At 42.4% G+C, this 20,703-nt stretch overlaps 1 protein-coding gene across 1 annotated transcript in view; it reads left to right on the top strand.

Annotated features, from left to right (window-relative positions):
• Positions 1-269: 269 nt before the first annotated feature.
• The window catches only part of LOC109889672 (COMM domain-containing protein 1-like), a 30,160-nt gene continuing 9,726 nt past the window's right edge, over positions 270-20,703 (top strand). Inside the window, exons 1-2 of the mRNA XM_020481273.2 lie at positions 270-508; positions 1,025-1,312. Of these exons, the coding sequence (XP_020336862.2) occupies positions 287-508; positions 1,025-1,312 (510 nt within the window). The 5' untranslated portion in view covers positions 270-286. The remainder of the gene's footprint in view (positions 509-1,024; positions 1,313-20,703) is intronic.

Raw genomic sequence — 20,703 nt, 5'->3', positions numbered from 1 at the left:
TGAAACCGAAAGTACCACATTTTTTGCATGTCAACATTAAAGACTGATTTTGAAACTGTACAAAAATTAACATACTTTTCATGTTCTACTTAGTTTGTCAAAGGTTTACAAGGCCATACTTTATTTTGAATTTTCATTATATAACACTACATTTTATCAACCTCAAGTAGCTTTCAACGATGATTGGTGTGTGTGTGTGTGTGTGTGTGTGTGTATGGATGGGTTTTCTTGGATATGTAGGCCAATCAGTGATTGATGTGCGTGAGTATGGGGAGAAACACAGCCAATGAGCAGGCATACACAACAGGAGTCACGTGACCAGTGGGGCTACAACATGGCGGATGTTGAAACGTCGAAATCTTTGAACTGTTTGCTGAACGGAATAGCACAAATAGTGTATTATAATAATGCTGAAATAACAGAGGAACTTTTGAAAAATGAACTTTATCCAGACTTAACGCAGGAGGAGTTTCGCGCGATGCATGAAAAGATGAAAGGTCTTTTGAAGGTACTGCCAACTTCTGCATTTTGAGACCATTCTCACCTGATTCCCCTCGTGTTGATTGACAAGCTACATTATTATAGGGATAGGCTATAGGTAGCAAATAGATACATGTTTCAAATGCTCAACTTCGTCCTGCAGCCCATATGCTTGAAACCAGTTTCTCTATTGTCTTTCTTTAGCTGTCTGTACAATCTTACCAAAACAATTCTTTCAGCTCAATCAGTTAATTAAATTTGTACTATACTGTACAAATGGCCTTGTAAATAAATAGCTAGGATAGGGTGTGTGGATTCATTCATGTTGACAATGATAGATCAGTTTGTCTGTCTACAGGCTGAGATTTACTTCTCACTAGAACACCTGTGTAAACACATGTCAAGTTTTCCTTCAATGTCCTTGATGTGAAGATGAAGTTGTCTACATTTCTATCTTGTCCAGGCCAAGATAATACAACTAGAAAAACGTCAACCTCTTTCTTAGTCTAACAAATATTTTCTTATTTTCTTCTCCCCCTCTCAGTCTATCGCCACTGCTAACATGGATCAGGCCCAGCTGGAAGCCTTCCTGACTGCCCAGACCAGGAAGCAGGGCACGGGGGGTGTGAGCGCCGAGCAGGCGGCCGCCCTCTCCCGGTTCTGGAAGAGCCACCGGGCCCGGGTGAGGGAGAGCCTGCTGGGCCAGAGCCGCTGGGAGCCCGGCCTGAAGGGCCTCACCTGGAGGGTGGACCTCCAGACGTCAGCCAGCAGAGGGGGTGCTGCTAACATTCCCGTGGCCCTGGTGGAGCTGGAACTGGGCAGGACTGGAGAGGTAAGAGGGGGGGGGGGGTGCAAGAAGCCCACTCTTTAAAATACCAGTCACACTGACTGTACAAGCACATTACATGGCTGCCTACAATTAGACCAATGTTATGTTTTCATTCCCCAGTTATGCTTTCAGACATAGCCTGTTGATTTCCATAATGTACTTTCTCATCTGGACTTGTTCCATAATGTGCCCCAGGTGGGTGGAGTTTGCACATTTTGATTTTAAACCATCATCTAATTAGTCTTAAAGTGAAATTGCCACCCCCCTGGGCCACCGGGTCATGCATAGTTGAACCTCTAAGAAATGTAATGTCAATATAATGTAGGACTATGCAAACTGAGGAAGCTGAAGAGTACATGTCATTCAGAACACATCAGTGACTTTGTACTCACATTCCTCTTTCCTGCTTTAGCAGTATATTTATTACATTGTCATAGTTTCAAATTGTTGTGTCTGATATACCAGTGCTACATATACAGTACTAGTCTGCCTCTCACCTGTTAGTCCTCAACCTAACATATTGTTGTGTCCCAAATGACACCTATTCCCAATGTAGCACACTACTTTTGGCCCTAAGTAGTGCACTATATAGGAAATGGAGTGCCATTTGGGACGCATATATAGTTGAGGGTTGGGGACTATACTGTAATTTCAATAGTATCACTGTAACCCAATATCTCACAATACATCTAAGATTGCTGGTATGACTTTTTAATGGCACGCTGTAATTTGTTTTGCAAAGGTGTTCATTTTGGTCATCCCAAAAGCCTGGCCCTGTGTGTGCCTTTTTAAAAAGTTTTTCCTCTGCCTATCATGTTATTGGCCAGCATTGTTATGGAGAGTTGGCATCTCTGTGGCTCTGCTGAGATGGCGACTGGGCTCTAGCTTCCTTTTAGTCTGGAATTAGCTGATGACACTACTATTATCTTCTCTTCTTGGTATTAGTAGCAGGGAGAGTTCCAGGAAACAAAAAGTTTCACAATTATAGGTACCAAAAGCATTGTCTTACGCCAGATAGACAATGCAACAATATTGCCTGCTGTTCAGTTGACAGACGAGCGTTGTGTAGGAGTGACGTCACCAGCCAGAAGACAATGGGCAATTCCCTGGTAACAGTGATGCTGAGAATCTGATTTTTCACTTTAAAATGTATGTCAAACAAAAACCAATGATTTCAAAGTTAAACCATAAAGAATGACAGTTTGTATGTGAAAGATGAGTCTCAGCATCACTCTGTTACTGGGGAATTGCCCCAAGGTAAGGTCAACACTGTTAGAATGTGAAAACGAGGTGGCCTAGTACTATAAGTGAGACTATATTGCAGTGTAGGCACATCAGTCCCAGGGAATATGATTATTGTATCAATTCGTAAAAGAAAAGTACATTCAGTTTTTAGAGCTTTTTCTGCTCCTACTACAGATTTGTTTTCCAACCGCCACACTAGCTATATTTAGTTGATTATTATTACATCCATGATTGATTACAACACAGTGCATTATAAACAAGTATGATAATTTGCATCATCCCCACCAATAAACGTCCTTTTTATAGCCAGTAAATGTAACTGGCCAATAGGCTCATACTCCCATATCAAGATAATTCTAAGTGCTTTAGGTTAGGATGCTGTGGGCTTTCATTTAATTTAATCTGTATGACTTGAAGGGTGTAAATGACTTAGGCCTATTTCTTTATCCCATCAATAACCTATGTATCTATAAGCTATATATAGAATCATGCCAAATGTTGATTGGCTTTGGTTTGGTCATAGATCAGATGGAAACACATTTTCCCTAGTTTGGTTTGTAAAGTCGCTATTGTTAGTAATTGGATATGTAGACGGACGAGTCGGTCAAGGATCGATTCAGACAAGGTGGTAAATTGTATGACAAGCTACAGTTTATTCAGAGTGAAGATATCTAGAACAGCGTAATTACGGCTCTCCCGCTGGTTCGTACGGAAGCGCAGACGAAGAAGAGACCGTTACAATCAGTACACCACTATTATATAGGAAAGAATGTAGGTTGATTCTGGAAGATCGGATCTTTGGATTGGTTCATCTGGGGTGTAGTCTGTAGTCTTCCGCCATTGGCTCAGTAGTCTGTCCGTCATCGTAGAATCCTCTTCGGGCATTCAACGTTCAGAGACAACGGAGATCATGTGTGTGTGCGCTGGTTTTGGCCATTAGTGTAATGCGGGAGCTATCCTGTAGGGGACCCCACAGGCTCAACTCTGAGTGGTAGCCCTTTATCAACAATAGTTTGGTCACCTACATAAGAATTAGCATTTCTCTACAAAACCCTCTCTTCACGTCTCACCAGAGACGTGACACAACCTAACTGGATCCAGACACAAAGAGAAACTTCTCCCGAGGGGACTATGAAATAAGGCACGGTTTTAAACAGAAATAGATATATATGTATTACATCATGTTCTCCATTCAATCCCACTATGTACTAAGTTGGCTACCAGCCACCTAGGAACTTACAACCCTCATTTAACAGAGCGGAGAACAACAGCTCAAAATAAAAGTAAATGCTTGTCTACATAAGCCAACTTTTTTCCCGCAGGAAAAAGTTGTGATTCCCTCTCTTCACATCTCCAAAGAGATGTGACTTAAACTAGGCAAGTCAGGCGGAATGATCCACTTGTATAACACATACATACATCCCCATAAGGCAACAGCAGATATAATGTAAACCTAAATAGGCACTCTCCTCCTCATCCTCGAATTCATGTAGGTCTTTATCCAGCAGAGGAAACATCTGGGAAGGGGAGGAAGGGTCAATGGCTTTAGAGATAACCCTAGTGGCAAGGGAACGGATGCATGGAATGCAACAGCATCCACAGAGAGCTAAAATGGCAGCGAACACCGAAATGGATACCAAAATGGAGGACACCAGGGTTTTATATTTACCAAACGCACTCATCCAGGAGTCCCACATCGAGGTATCCATCCCAGAATGAGATTTCATTTTACCATTAAGCGTCCTCAAACCTTCTAGGGCCATGGTCAAGCTACCATCGGAGGCTGCGTTATTAGGGATGAAAGTGCAACACTGTTCACCAAACATAGTACAAGCTCCACCTTTCTCCGCCAGTAGCATATCTACTGCAATGCGATTCTGGAATGTCATAAGAGAAGTTGCAGCCAGGCTCTCATGCTCCATACCGTTATCACGCACCTGGCTCCTGTTATCTAACAACAACAAAAAACGCTTGTTCTCGCAACCCCACGCTCTGAATGTGCCCTCCCTTCTGTATTTTTCCAGCATGAGAAAGTCCCCTGGCCCTGACACTTTTAACAATGTTTCAAGTCAGCTATGTTGCATAACACTTGCATACATCAACACAAGCCAACAGCAGATAATATTCAATCATATATATGGTAATGGCTATAATGTAAAACACAGGAACCAATAATCCCTCTTTTTCACACCCCCCAGGGTGTGAACAAAAACTCAGCAATGAATCATATAACAGTCACAGAGTTTAAAATACCTTCATGTCAAAAGAGAACAGCTCATTCAAAAACAGAACATTAAAAAAAATGTAAGTCCCCCTTTTGACACCCACAAGGGTGTCACTTAGCAAAAACAGGATAACACTTTATTGTTTATTGACATGTAAGATATAAAACTTTGGTCATGGAAAACAGAGTAAAGCAAAGCAAAGCATTATTATAAACCATCTGGTCCTCTCAGCTACTCCTATCCTAGACCAGTTGGGCTTCATGCCACCCAGGGACTCAAAACCTTCACAACATGGAGAACAAACATACTGGAAAGAAAACCCATCATAAAGATGTATAACAAGGAACTGTGGTGGTGTAAGATTTATTCTACTACCTCACCCACAGCATACCATGGGTCATCCTCAGTCAGTCTCATCCTCCCCTGAAAGCATGCTTCAGTATCAGCATCTCCAACTGGAGCATCACGCAAAGGCATCATCATGCCTGAAGCCTTCACCACATCTGTAACAGACTTCTTGAAACACGGTATGATGCAAGCAGCACACCACATCAATAACAAAAATACAAAAATTAGGGTCAGAAATCCAGTAACCACCATTCTAGTGTACTTACCAAAACCAGGCTCCCACTCAAGAGAACAGGCCAGACTCCTCCACCCCCGCCATGGTCCTCATCTCAGCAGATAGTGCATCAAGCCCACTAAGGGCCTTAGATATACTACTATCTGGACTGGTGTTATTAGGAATATACGTGCAACATTGTTCACCGTACATCTTGCATACGCCCCCCTGACTGGCAAGAAGCATATCCAAAGCAAGTCTATTCTGTCTGGCAACCCTAGATATGGCCTCAAACTGTTCAGACATACCAGTGAGTGCATCACGGGGGTAATTAACAAAACGCTGTTGATCATAGTAGATGTAATGAATCCATGCAGTCTGTCTTGCATCCACCATGGCTAGACCTATAATCCATCATTCCTGCCCAAGGCCTGAAGCTCATGAGGAACCCCCACCGGCACTCCTAACAGGTTAGTGTGTATGTCAACTACATCCTCTGTCCATGGAGCACTACTTCTATGTCTCCCATGGGATGGAATGTTTTCAGGTCCCCTGGATACAGAACCCAACAACTGTTCAGCAGTAACATCAACAATGGTCAGTGGAATTATCAAACTGGTCAGAGCACACGTACCTTGCCAGTCTCCTCTAAGAATGGGTCTCAGCACTCTTTTGGGTCCACAGATCCACCACACATCAGCCAGACCACTAGTTTGGTTTAGGCCTGTAACTGGCCAAGTGGAATTAATGGTTATGTTACTACTGCAATCAGCTTCAGGCAATCTCCCATAATCAATGCCATTACCTGTACCCGTGATGCAACTGTAATTGCCCCCATATGCCTCAACACCCCAAGGGGCCCGATGAGGAGGTACTGTAGGAAACACAAGGCTCCAAGAGGAACAGAGAGTTGAATTGGCCTCAACCAGGTATAAACCTCTCAGAATACACAACCACCCCTCTCCTTCTCCTATAGCAAATGGATGTGTAGCCAGAACAGGTCCATCATGACCAATGTTTCATGTAACTCATGTAGTCCTTTCTTTTCAGGGTCTTAACTGTACCTCATAAGAAAGCCACAAATTGTCCCTACCAATAACACCAGTCTCAGTGCCTAATTGATCAATAGCTGAATAGTCTAACATTAATTACCTGAATGGGATTTTTTAATACAGTGGTGGCAGGTTAGGTCCAGGGGTGGTAGAGGAGTGTGTCTGGCCCTGGTTCATCTGGGACCTCTGGTTTTGGCAGCACCTTAATAGAAAACACACCCATCGTGTCTGTCCCGGTCCTTTGTAGTCCGAGGGTGTAAGTGCCTGCATCAGAGAGCTTAATAGTTTTGATGGTTAGCAAGATTTCATCACCTTTACAAAGTTCAACAGTGCTCCCAGGTTTTCCCATATCATGAAAAGCCTATCCACCTTTGTGGGATCCCCTATGCTATAAGGATACCCTCTCTTCCAATCCCAGAACTGTCCCAAGTCGGTTATCCTGTAATCCCCATACGGACACCCTCCCAATTTAATATAATTTCATTTATAATTTTCGTCCACTTGTTCTGTAGACATACATTCAGCATTCCACGGGTCAGAACCTGGAATCCGCTGGTACATCACCATCTATTTCCATCGATTTCTCCAGAGTCCTGGAAATAAGGCCTCATAGACAGCAGCCCCATAAAACTAAAACAGTCACACAGGTGAATGTAGCCCATAATACAGTGATCATAATATTTTCCCCGTTTTCTAAACATACTATCAAACCCAATTAATCAGAGAAGTATCCACCCCAGTGTTTTCTGTCAACCCGTGAGCCAGGGTGGTCAAACCAGCTGAGGCTTCAGGTACTGATTCATCCGGAGCTGTGTTATTTGGGATGTCACCCACGATAAGACCGCTCAGACAAACAGCTTCCATGTGAAGCCCCACCCTTTCCCCGAGAACACATCACTTAGCAAGAGCCAGACACATCTTCACTTCTATGAACAAAAACAGGGGTGACAGGACAGGGAGGATTTTCTTCATTCGAGAGATGGCCCCCGGAATTCTGTTAATTCCAGTTCTCCTCTCGAACACTGTTTATTTTTCGATAGTGTCAGTGTGTCTTACCCTCCCGCCGTGCGATATGAATCCGGGTAGCTCTTTCAGCTAGCTGTCACCAGGAGACCTTGGTATGGTCCCCCCAACAAGCCTCTGGGACTGGATTGAGTGACTTCACCTGCAGTTCACCTATAATGCATAAAATGCTGGACATACAGGCTTGGTTAACAATGTTAATGTTTTATCTGATTCTATCTTTAACTTCTATGCCCATTTGTTAACTACATTTTAAAAAATATTAGTTTCTTATCCAATAGGCCCCATCCTATCCTAGACCACAATTTACCTATCCCCCTTTTGATACCTGGCTATGCCCAGGTAACAACCTTACCTACTCTAAATAATGACTTAGGTAAGATTAGTATATTATCCGTCTGTTCTGACATTATCATGTAGGAGCGCCCCTTTAATTTTCCACATGTCCAATTCTCCCTTTTGTCTCCACTCAGTGACTGTTATCTACACACTCCGTTATCTTTGCTCGTCCTGGCTCCCTTCTAAAACTTCTCCTCTCTGCTCTCCAACCGTCAAGGTTTCTGCAGTGCGGGGGAGGGCTCATCTGTCTGCCTTTTCCCATGTTTCCACATTTTAACTAAATGTCTCACTGTTTGGCTTTATCTAAACTCATGGATTTTTATTTTTTGAAAAACATGTCTATGGTGGCAATTACTAAAGTCTTTATATAGGTTAAGTAAACTCCACTATAATTAAATTACCTTAAAATTAAATTTCAAAAAAAAAAAATATATATATTTTTTATTTTTATAAAACAGTATTACCCATGACCACAAATGTATTATTCAAATGGCACCCCCTTGTGGCTGATCAGACCACCCGAGAGAGCCATGAAATCCGGTCACGGGTTACACCATCCCCCCACATTCGTGTTCCATACCATATTAGACATATTAAAGAACCCTTTATCCTTAAAATAAAATAAAAATCACTTGTGTAATTAAAACTCATAAAATAAAAAACTCATAAAGGTTCCATATGTGAGCGTGCCTCTTTAAAATATCATGTCTCTGGGAACATGGAAATCCCCTTAACCCAAACATTTACTACAAAAACAAAACCTAATAATTATGATAATCCCCTCAAACTCAAATAATTTGTCTCGATGTTTCATGTCTTATTCGTGTTTCTCCAAATTGTCTCCCCAAAATACTTCTTAAATACCCAGCCATTAGACAGACACACACAACTGTGATAAATGTGCACTGTCCCTTTAACATAAAAACCTCAGCCTGCAATCCACTCTGCGGGCCTTTCATTGTTCTCCATAATGAAAACAGATTCTAATGTTAGTATACCTTGACCTCCTGTTTAATTTCAATTATGTTATCTGAACAATCAAACCAAAATCAATACCCGGGAAGTACTTGTGTAAATGAATTAAAATAACTAAATAATTTGGTTAGAACACCACTCCCGTCTTACATCGACCACACCCTTCGCCCCGTACCTAGTGTACAGCTTATCTATTACTCAGTGGCTCAATTAATGTTTAACGTAAGTATGTTCAGATGTTGATTATGTAATTCTACAACATTAGTATAGTTCAAACCTCATAATATAAATCCGCAAAAAGAATTTTGCGTTAATAGAGTTTAACACTCTTTCCAACAGTCATGCACCCCCCTCAATATTCTATGATATAACTCTCATCAGCAAGCCTGCGACTTTTTCAACATTCTCACCGGTTCCAGCTCCAACTGAAACACCTCATGTACCACACTCGCTTTGTCCCCGACCTCATTCATATCGATATTAGTCCCCGACTGAATATCAAGCGTGTTTCATGCACAGGATTTGATTCTTGCAAATCTTCATTTACGCCAGTAAGCAGACCAGTGGGAGACGCAATGGCCCCGCCTTCTGTTCATTCTCTGTTTGGTCCCTTGGTTCTTAAATACATGGCTTTTATTTCTTTCAACTTCCTTGTCTCTGGCCTCCTGCTACGTCCCTCTCAACTCACGTTCCATTGTTTTCAGCTGGGCCCCTGTTGGCGGCCACCCCCCTAGATAACCTGCTTGTGTCCATCTTAACTTCAATCCCTCCCAAACTTTCTTTATAGGCGTCCATCGTTCCTTTCCCCCTGATCTATATTCAATTTTTTGTTCTAGGAACTCATTAAACCTCAGCTTTGGAGTATTGGGGTTCGCCATTGTGAATTTGCTTTAAACGTAATTTAATTTAATTCAATCGGAATTTAATCGTAGTTTTAATCGAAATTCTCTCCTTCTATCTGAATATAGTTAGCATATACTTCGCCCGACGTTGATTAATGCCCACGAGGTATTCGAAGAGACACTATTGCTCGTGCTCTGCCTTATCTCAGAGCTTCTCCTTCGTATATTCAGGTTGAGAAAAACCGCATGGGCTGGTATAGCATTTGTGGAGCGCACAACCAAGGGATCTATTCGACTATTTAGTCTCAATATTTAAATATTATATTCAGATATTATTTCAATTATACATCAGTCATTTCATTCCTGATTATACATTTATACATGTACCTATTAACATAGGTACATAGGTACAATATAGAAGTTTCGGATTTATCCAATATCCCTTATTATAATTCTCTCTCTCTCCCTCTATCTAACCACCAACAATCTTAATGGAAACAATTACAACCACATTGCATTTTAACATAACATAACATAAACAGTTACAAATAGACAAAACAAGACAAAACAGCACGTTATATCTCTGACCCCTGAAAGCCGATCCTTATCAGTGAATTTCTATCAGACTGAGCCGTACCGGACCACAGGATAAAATTACAACTTATCCCCATCGGCGCCAGATTTGAAGAATAGTAATTAGCTATCCCCTACTGATCTCTATTCCTGATCCCTATCGAGCTGACCCCTATCAGAATTATTACACATGTCCGACCCCTATCGGTGAATCTCTATCAGACTGAACCACACCGGGTCACGGGTCCCAAAATTACAATTTGTCCCCTCGGCTGCAGAATTAATGAATAGTAATTAGCTATCCCCTACTGATCTCTATTCCCGACCCCTATCGGAACTATCAAAGACAAAACAGTGATCACTCATCATTGAAAGCTAGCAGACTGTGCTGACCGGGTCACGGGTCCCAAAATTACAATTTGTCCCCTCGGCGCCAGATTTAATGAATAGTAATTAGCTATCCCCTTACTGATATCTCATCAATGATTTAAATCACACCGGCCGTCGCCGGTTCGTTACTACATATGTTCACGTACACTGTTATTTCGACTCGTCAGCAAATTATAAATTTACACAAGAATTCATACTTACTCGGAAAAACTGATAAAAATTTGGACAGACTATTCGACAATATGCAAAGTTTGATTTAACAGGCTTTTGCTTACCTTATTTTTATATGGTGCACCTTGAAATCAGTTTTCCGAGTTGAGCAGAATTGTTGCCCTCCCCCGAAAGTCTTCACCCGTCTTTCTTATTTATTTAATGAATCGTCCTTTCCCCAACTCGCCTTCTCCACACCCAAATCAACTCACTTCGACTGGATCGTTAGTAAACTATACTCTGCTACCATTTCTGTTAGTAATTGGATATGTAGACGGACGAGTCGGTCAAGGATCGATTCAGACAAGGTGGTAAATTGTATGACAAGCTACAGTTTATTCAGAGTGAAGATATCTAGAACAGCGTAATTACGGCTCTCCCGCTGGTTCGTACGGAAGCGCAGACGAAGAAGAGACCGTTACAATCAGTACACCACTATTATATAGGAAAGAATGTAGGTTGATTCTGGAAGATCGGATCTTTGGATTGGTTCATCTGGGGTGTAGTCTGTAGTCTTCCGCCATTGGCTCAGTAGTCTGTCCGTCATCGTAGAATCCTCTTCGGGCATTCAACGTTCAGAGACAACGGAGATCATGTGTGTGTGCGCTGGTTTTGGCCATTAGTGTAATGCGGGAGCTATCCTGTAGGGGACCCCACAGGCTCAACTCTGAGTGGTAGCCCTTTATCAACAATAGTTTGGTCACCTACATAAGAATTAGCATTTCTCTACACTATGGAAGCCACGGCTCAGATGTCCACGTGGATATTCCGTAGAGTGTCTGAGAGGGGGAAAGTATTTTGAGGTGTGCGGCCCAAATGGCATCCTTTTCCCTATATGGCATTACTTTTGACCAAAGGGAATAGGTTGCCATTTGGGACGATCACCAAGTCAACTGACAGACCCCAGCTAAAGCAACCACCACGGAGGTTACAGGTAGAGGGCGACCGATTATGATTTTTCATGCCGATACCGATTATTGGAGGACAAAAAAAAGCCGCTACCAATTAATCGGCCGATTTTAAAAATGTATTTGTAATAATGACAATTACAACAATACTGAATGAACACTTATTTTAACTTAATGTAATACATCAATAAAATAAATTTAGCCTCAAATAAATAATGAAACATGTTCAATTTGGTTTAAATAATGCAAAAACAAGAAGAAAGAAGAAAGGAGAAGAAAGTAAAAGTGCAATATGTGCACTTTAGTATTGCCAGTGTAACAGTATAGCTTCCGTACCTCTCCTCGTTCCTACCTGGGCTCGAACCAGGAACACAACGACAACAGCCACCCTCGAAGCAGCGTTACCCATGCAGAGCAAGGGGAACCTCTACTCCAAGTCTCAGAGCGAGTGATGTTTGAAACGCTATTAGCGCGCACCCCGCTAACTAGCTAGCCATTTCACATCACATCGTTACACCAGCCTAATCTCGGGAGTTGATAGGCTTGAAGTCATAAACAGCAGAGCTGCTGGCAAAACACACGAATGTGCTGTTTGAATGAATGCTTATGAGCCTGCTGGTGCCTACTGTCGCTCAGTCAGACTGCTCTATCAAATCATAGACTTAATTATAACATAATAACACATAGAAATGCGAGCCTTAGGTCACTAATATGGTCAAATCCGGAAACTATCATCTCGAAAACAAGATGTTTATTCTTTCAGTGAAATACGGAACCGTTCCATATTTTATCTAACGGGTGGCATCCATCAGTCTAAATATTCCTGTTACATTGCACAACCTTCAATGTTATGATTACTTCAAATTCTGGCAAATTATTTCTCAATGAGCCAGGCGGCCCAAACTGTTGCATATACCCTGACTCTGCATGCAATGAACGCAAGAGAAGTGACAATTTCACCTGGTTAATATTGCCTGCTAACATGAATTTATTTTAACTAAATATGCAGGTTTAAAAAAATATACTTCTGTGTATTGATTTTAAGAAAGGCATTGGTGTTTATGGTTAGGTACACGTTGGAGCAAATACAGTCCTTTTTCGCGAATGCGCACTGCATCGATTATATCCAACGCAGGACACGCTAGATAAACTAGTAATATCATCAACCATGTATATTTATAACTAGTGATTATGATTGAGTTTAATGCTAGCTAGCAACTTACCTTGGCTTCTTATTGCATTCGCGTAACCGGCAGGCTCCTCGTGAGGCAGGTGGTTAGAGCGTTGGACTAGTTAACGGTAAGGTTGCAAGATTGAATTCCTGAGCTGACAAGGTAAAAATCTGTCGTTCTGCCCCTGAACAAGGCAGTTAACCCACCGTTCCTAGGCCGTCATTAAAAGTAAGAATGTGTTCTTAACTGACTTGCCTAGTTAAATAAAGATTAAATTAAGGTGTCCAAAAAATAATAATAATAAAAAATCGGCGTCCAAAAATACAGATTTCCGATTGTTATGAAAACTTGAAATCGGCCATTCCGATTAATCGGTCGACCTCTGGGATCAGCTTGCCCCGCCCCTTTCCTCATCTTAATCACAAACGGCCAAGCCCCAAACAGTCTATTCCAGCTATAGGACGGCATCTTATCTGCATGACTGAGCTACATCCATTCTATGGTTGGTTGGTTGGTGGGCTAGTTTGTCCCGCTAATGCTTCTATAGCCTTGATTTTCTAGAGCGGGGTGGGCAGCTCCAGTCCTTGAGGGCCTGATTGGTGTCACTTTTTCCCCATCCCTAGCAAACACAGCTGATTTAATCAAATTTAATTCTAAACTGAAGATCATGATTAGGTGATTGGAGTCAGGTGTGTTAGCTGGGGCAAAACTGTGACACTAATCAGGCCCTCGAGGACTGGAATTGCCCCCCCCCCCCCCTGCTCTAGAGTCAACTGCTTGAAAAGGCTATACAGAACTTTTGCTTCTGAGGGTGCTCTAGAGCCAAAAGGGGTTCCCCAGAAATATTGCACAGAAATGACATAATTTAACAGGAAAATGTATATGAACCATACAGAATACAATCAAGACAACATTTCAAATGGCTTCCTATTTCTTTTGCATGTCTCATCTTCTAATGGACCGGAGTGGCCCACTTTCATTCAACACACAGGCCTATTTACTCTGAATCGGGAGCTCCCTGTAGACTTGAGATAAAATGGAACATAGCATCCGCTCCCACCTATTTAAATAAACTTGGAATAGCCTAATAATGGGCTGGGTGGAGTCTGCTCCGTTCCCAATAGAGCTTCAGCTTTTATCTGGGATCAAAAACATGTTCTAATCTGACCCAATCACTTCCTTGCTCTAACCACAGGCATTGAGCCTTTTCATGGATACTAAAACAGATTCAAAGCCGATTTATGAAAACAATTTTTACTAGGGTGAATAGAAGTGGTCTGTTGACATTTTGATTTGGCAGTGGGAGAGACTCTATTTCATTCGTGAGAACTTGAACCAAGAATTCCAGTGCGTGTACTTCTTACAATAACGTGATAAATCAATAACTTCACTTCATAACCTAGTAGCACAGTTGTAACATTTTCCGCATGAAAACTAGAGGCTGACAGACCATTGGTAGTCTGTGTAGAGTAAGATTAACACGGTCACATGCAATTTTTCTACAGGTTAGTCACCCCTCATCTATAAAACAAACATTAGCATGAGTCTGAATTATGCAGTATAGGTTTTCTGTAGGCCAATTTGGTTCTGTAACAGTTTGTAATTGGGTCAGTAACCAAAAGATTGCTGGATCGAATCCCTGAGCTGACATGGTATCAGAATCTGTCGTTCTGCCCTTGAGCAAAGCAGTCAACCCACTGTTCCCCGGGCGCCGAAGACATGGATGTTGATAGGCAGCCCTCCGGACATCTCTGATTCAGAGGGGTTGGGTTAAATGCGGAAGACTCATTCAGTTGTACAACTGATGAGGTATCCCCCTTTCCCTTTATTTATTTGCCCAGTGATTGTGGTTTAAAAAAAAAGCCTATATCCTACCTACACATACTATTCTCAGCAACTGACAGTTTATCAGGTGCTGTGAAATAGTAAACTAATTCTGTTGGTTTTGGGGGAAATCCCCTAAAGTAGTTTTTCAATGGATCTATTTACTTAGCTGAGGGAAGCTAAGTAAATAGCACCACTGATGGCTGTGCTCTCCCCTTTGAAGATGACCACAGTACATGCTGTACATTCTATTGAATTCTCAGAGCTCCAGTAGTAAACAGTCTCTTCGTGCTGTATGAGGGTGTAGTTTCCACATCTTTACATTTCATATAGCACGTTCCTGTTCTTTAGGCACGAAACGTTATGAAACATTTCAAAATGGAGGTGCTACAGGATCTTGTCCAATAAGAACACACATTTGTTTTTCCCATTGTAAAACGTTTTGTCCTACTGAACAGCATTAACTAAGCCCATCCAGGTGTTGGTCTTGACTTTTCATCCGGATGACAGCCTAAGCCTTAGTTCTCCTACTGTAAGTGCATTACATTTGACAGACAGTGTTTTGCACCAGTGATCCGTGGAATCAAGAGAGGAGTTCCCAGTTGATGTTTGATTTACAAGACAAGCTTTTACCAGCAGCGACCGAACCCAACCTCCATTACCTTGTGAAGTCAAAGACATAATGCACTAACAATATCAGCCGTCAGGCAGAGAGAATGTTGACTGAATCCCTATGACCAAATTGTTTTGGGCAAAATGGAAGGTTTGTTCTGTGTGTGTGCCAATTCAAGAGTTAGGAAAGTGAAGATATATGATAGGTATTCAGAGAGTCAAGACATGGAAAGTAGAGGACGACGATTGCTTATTACACATTGTCTCCCTGTCCTATTTTCTCAGGATGCTGGCTTATAACTGTTCTTACATGTCGATGTGTTTACCTACATGTCAATCATTGGCAAACATGGAAGGCATGACCAATTATTTTCTCCACACAGGTGATTTCTCAGAGGACTGCACAGTGAAATCTTAAATAAAAACATATCCGCTTGTTTTCTCTCCCGTCTTTCTTCCGTTTTGTTGTAACGGGAGCACACTTGTATTCCCAGGGTATCCAGCCTGGTCTCATAGACTAGACGTAACATAGTAAATGTAAATCCGTCCCACTCAAATTAGTATGGATACATAAGACCGATGGTTCCTGAAGGCAAAAACGAAAGTAGGATGGGCGTAGAACGTGAACGTCTAGCAAGTCAAAGGTTATGAGTTCATCATGGACAATTTTAGCTAATTAGCAACTTTTCAACTACTTGCTACTTTGCAACTACTTAGCATATTAGCTGACCCTTCCCCTAAATCTAACATTAACCTTTACCCTACCCATTAACCCAACTCCTAAACTTAACCCTAACCCCCAGCCTAGCTAACGTGAGCCAGCTAGCTAATGTTAGCCACCTTTCTGTAATTCGTAACATGTTATATGTTTTGCAAATTTGTTACATACTGTACATTTAACAAATTCGTAACGCAATACGAATTATAATTTGTAAAATATCATACGAAATGGTGATGGACACCCACAAATGAATACGTACCATATCATACCAAATGGAGTGTCTCAGATTTACATAGAGAATAATAAGAAATGCTCTGAGACCAGGTTGGGGTATCATATCTCACGATAGGCCCCAGCCCTGTTTTGGCTAGCACTCTCATTATCTCATATATTATTGTTTTTCCAGTAAACAAATGCATTAGTGTGCCGCACGATCCTGAGCGTGGCCCTTTGAGTGTATTAAATGAGTTCTCTAATATATGATGACAGATCTGATAGACGCGTAGGTGTCTCCAATACTGAAGAGAGGAATGGGTGTAGCAACAGTGAGTCAGCATTCTAACTGTGTGCATCCCAAATGGCCCTATATAGTGCACTACTTTTGATCAGAGCCTATGGTCCTCAAGAATAGTGCAACCTATATAGAGAATAGATTGCCATGACCTTGAGACGCAGCCCAACTTGTGAAACTACTGTATTCAGACCTAAGGAGTTGTTATTGGTTATGCACACAATGGGGATGGAAGATAGATTGGATAGGACTACAGTTGTCTGTCGGTTGACCTGTAGTGTGTCTAAAATGACAGTTTGTATTCAGTGTCTTCTTATGAGTCTTATAATTACACATTTTAGTTGCCTGTCAGTGTTTAGCAAACCATTGTCTCTGTTAATTGTGCGAGGTATGCTGTGTAGGCCTATAAAGCATATCATTCAGTTTGTGCTGTTAACAGTGTGTAGGCAAAACATAAACACATGCATACTGTTAATCCTCCCTCAAAGAGAACTCAAAAACACTGAGTGCATCGATGGTCTGCAACATAGTTCATTCTCAATGCATTTTCCCTTCGCACATGGCTAGCATAACAGCACATACACTATCGTTCAAAAGTTTGGGGTTACTTAGAAATGTCCTTATTTTTGCAAGATGAGCACATTTTCGTCCATTGAAATAACATCCAATTGATCAGAAATACAGTGTAGACATTATTCATGTTGTAAATGACTGGCTACTCCAGGCTAACGTCCCTGTCCCGAAGCAAGCACCAGTTAGCCTGGAGCTAGCCTCGAGCTAGGCCCATCTCCCGGCTAGCCAAAGGGGTCCACCAGCCAATTCTTGGGCTACAATACCGCTTTTGCCAATTAGCCTGGACCCTTTACTGCCGACACAGAGCCCCGCCGATCTATCACGGCTGGTCTGCCGACGTAACCGTCCGAGGTGGTTTCAACAGGCTCTTCCGTTGCGACTTCGCCGGAAGCCCATCTGCTAGCCCCATGTCTTCAGCTCGCCTAGGGTAGCAGCGACTACGGAATTGGCTCCCTGACTTATCTAGTGCTACTCATTGGACCCTATGATCACTTAGCTACACATAGCACTCCCTAATGTTAATATGCTTTGTCTATTGCTGTTTTGGTTAGTGATAATCTTATTTCACTGAAGAGCCCCTAGCCCTGCCCAATATGCTTTAGATAGCCCTTTTGTTCCACCTCCCACACATGCAGTGACCTCACCTGGCTTAAATGGTGCCTCTAGAGACAAAACCTCTCATCGTCACTTAGTGCCTAGGTTTACCTCCACTGTACTCACATCCTACCATACCCTTGTCTGTACATTATCACTTAACTATTCTTCCGCGCCCAGATATCTGCTCCTTTGACTCTGTTCCGAACGCACTACACAATCAGTTCTTATAGCCGTACCCTTATCCTACTCCCCCTCTGTTCCTCTGGTGATGTAGAGGTCAATTCACATATCTTCACGGTTCGTACTGTCATGTGACCTAAACTGGGATCTAAGCTAGATTCCCTCAATCTCTCACAAATTATTAAGGAACCTACCAGGTACAACCCTAAATCTGTAATCATGGGCACCCTCTTAGACATCATCCTGACCAACTTGCCCTCTAAATGCACCTCTGCTGTCTTCAACCAGGATCTCAGCGATCATTGCCTGCGTGTGTAATGGGTCCGCGGTCAAATGACCACCCCTCATCATTGTCACACGCTCCCTAAAACACTTCAGCGAGCAGGCCTTTCTTATCGACCTGGCCCGGGTATCCTGGAAGGATATTGACCTCATCCCGTCAGTGGAGGACACCTGGTTTCTCTTTAAGTGCTTCCCACGCCATCTTAAATAAGCATGCCCCATTAAAAAAATGTAGAACTAAGAACAGATACAGCCCTTGGTTCACCCCAGACTTGACTGCCCTTGACCAGTACAAAAACATCCTGTGGCGTTCTTCATTAGCATCGAATAGCCCCCGCAATATGCAACTTTTCAGGGAAGTCAGGAACCAATATACCCAGTTAGTTAGAAAAGCTAAGGCTAGCTTTTTCAAACAGAAATTCGCATCCAGTAGCACTAATTCAAAAAAGTTTTGGGACACTGTAAAGTCCATGGACAATAAGAGCACCTCCTCCCAGCTGCCCACTGCACTGAGGCTAGGAAACACTGTCACCACCGATAATCTATGATAATCAATAATTTCAATAAGAACCTACCCCGGCAGCAACTTGCCCAAGCCCCCCTGCTTCTCCTTCACCCAAATCCAGACAGCTGATGTTCTGAAAGAGCTGCAAAATTTCGATCCCTACAAATCAGCTGGGCTAGACAATCTGGACCCTCTCTTTCTAAAATTATCCACCGAAATGGTTGCAATCCCTATTACTAGCCTGTTCAACCTCTTTCGTATCGTCTGAGATCCCCAAAGATTGGAAAGCTGCCATGGTCATCCCCCTCTTCAAAGGGGGAGACACTCTAGACCCAAACTGTTATAGACCTTTATCCATCATGCCCTGCCTTTCTAAAATCTTCAAAATCCAAGTTAACAAACAGATCACCGACCATTTCGAATCCCACCGTACCTTCTCCACTATGCAATCTGGTTTCCAAGCTGGTCATGGGCGCACCTCAGCCCCGATCAAGGTCCTAAACGATATCATAACCGCCATCGATAAAAGACAGTACTGTGCAGCTGTCTTCATCAACCTGGCCAAGGCTTTCGACTTTGTCATTCACTGCATTCTTATCGGCAGACTCAATAGCCTTGGTTTCTCAAATGACTGCCTCGCCTGGTTCACCAACTACTTCTCAGACACTGAGAGTTCAGTGTGTCAAATCGGAGGGCATGTTGTCCGGACCTCTGGCAGTCTCTATGGGGGTACCACAGTGTTCAATTCTCGGGCCGACTCTTTTCTCTGTATATATATCAATGATGTCGCTCTTGCTGCTGGTGATTCTCTGATCCACCTCTACGCAGACGACACCATTCTGTATACGTCTGGCCCTTCTTTGGACACTGTGTTAATAAACCTCCAAACGCGCTTACAACACAATGCCTTTCCACACTCCTTCTGTGGCCTCCAACTGCTTTTAAATGCTAGTAAAACTTAATGCATGCTCTTCAACCGATTTGTTTCCCGCACCCGCCCGACTAGCATCACTACTCTGGACAGTTCTGACTTAGAATATGTGGACAACTACAAATACCTAGGTGTCTGGTTAGACTGTAAACTCTCCTTCCAGACTCACATTAAGCATCTCCAATCCAAAATCAGATCTAGAATCGGCTTCCTATTTCGCAACAAAGCCTCCTTCACTCATGCTGCCAAACATACCCTCGTAAAACTGACTATCCTACCAATCCTTGACTTCGGCGATGTCATTTACAAAATAGCCCCAACACTACTCAGCAAGCTGGATGTAGTCTATCACAGTGCCATCCATTTTGTCACCAAAGCGCCATATACTACCCACCACTGCGATCTGTATGCTCTCGTTGGCTGGCCCTCACTACATATTTGTCGCCAAACCCACTGGCTCCAGGTCATCTATAAGTCTTTGGTATGTAAAGCCCCGCCTTATCTCAGCTCACTGGTTACCATAGCAACACGCACCCGTAGCATGCGCTCCAGCAGGTATATTTCACTGGTCATCCCCAAAGCCAACACTTACTTTGGCCGTCTTTCCTTACAGTTCTCTGCTGCCAATGACTGGAACGAATTGCAAAAATCACTATAGCCTTATATATCCCTCACTAACTTCAAGCATTAGCTGTCAGAGCAGCTTACCGATTACTGTGCCTGTACACAGCCAATATGTAAATAGCACACCCAACTACCTCATCCCCATATTGTTATTTATCCTCTTGCTTTTTTGCAACCCAATATCTCTACTTGCATAGCATCTGCACATCTATCACTCCATTGTTAATGTTAAATTGTAATTATTTTGCCTTTATGGCCTATTAATTGCCTTACCTCCATACTATTCTACATTTGCACACACTGTACATAGATTTTTCTGTTGTGTTATTGACTGTACGTTTGTTTGTAAATCTGTTGTTTTTGTCGCACTGCTTTGCTTTATCTTGGCCAGGCCGCAGTTGTAAATGAGAACTTGTTCTCAACTGCCTACCTGGTTAAATAAAGGTTAAATACATTTTAAAAAACAGTGAAGAGGTGACTCCGGGATGCTTGCCTTCTAGGCAGAGTTGCAAAGAAAA

This window comes from Oncorhynchus kisutch, linkage group LG1, assembly GCF_002021735.2.
Source record: "Oncorhynchus kisutch isolate 150728-3 linkage group LG1, Okis_V2, whole genome shotgun sequence".
In the NCBI taxonomy this organism is placed as follows: Eukaryota; Metazoa; Chordata; class Actinopteri; order Salmoniformes; family Salmonidae; genus Oncorhynchus; species Oncorhynchus kisutch.
The sequence above is the reverse complement of the archived record's forward strand: the minus strand, read 5'-3'. Positions and strand labels throughout refer to the sequence as shown.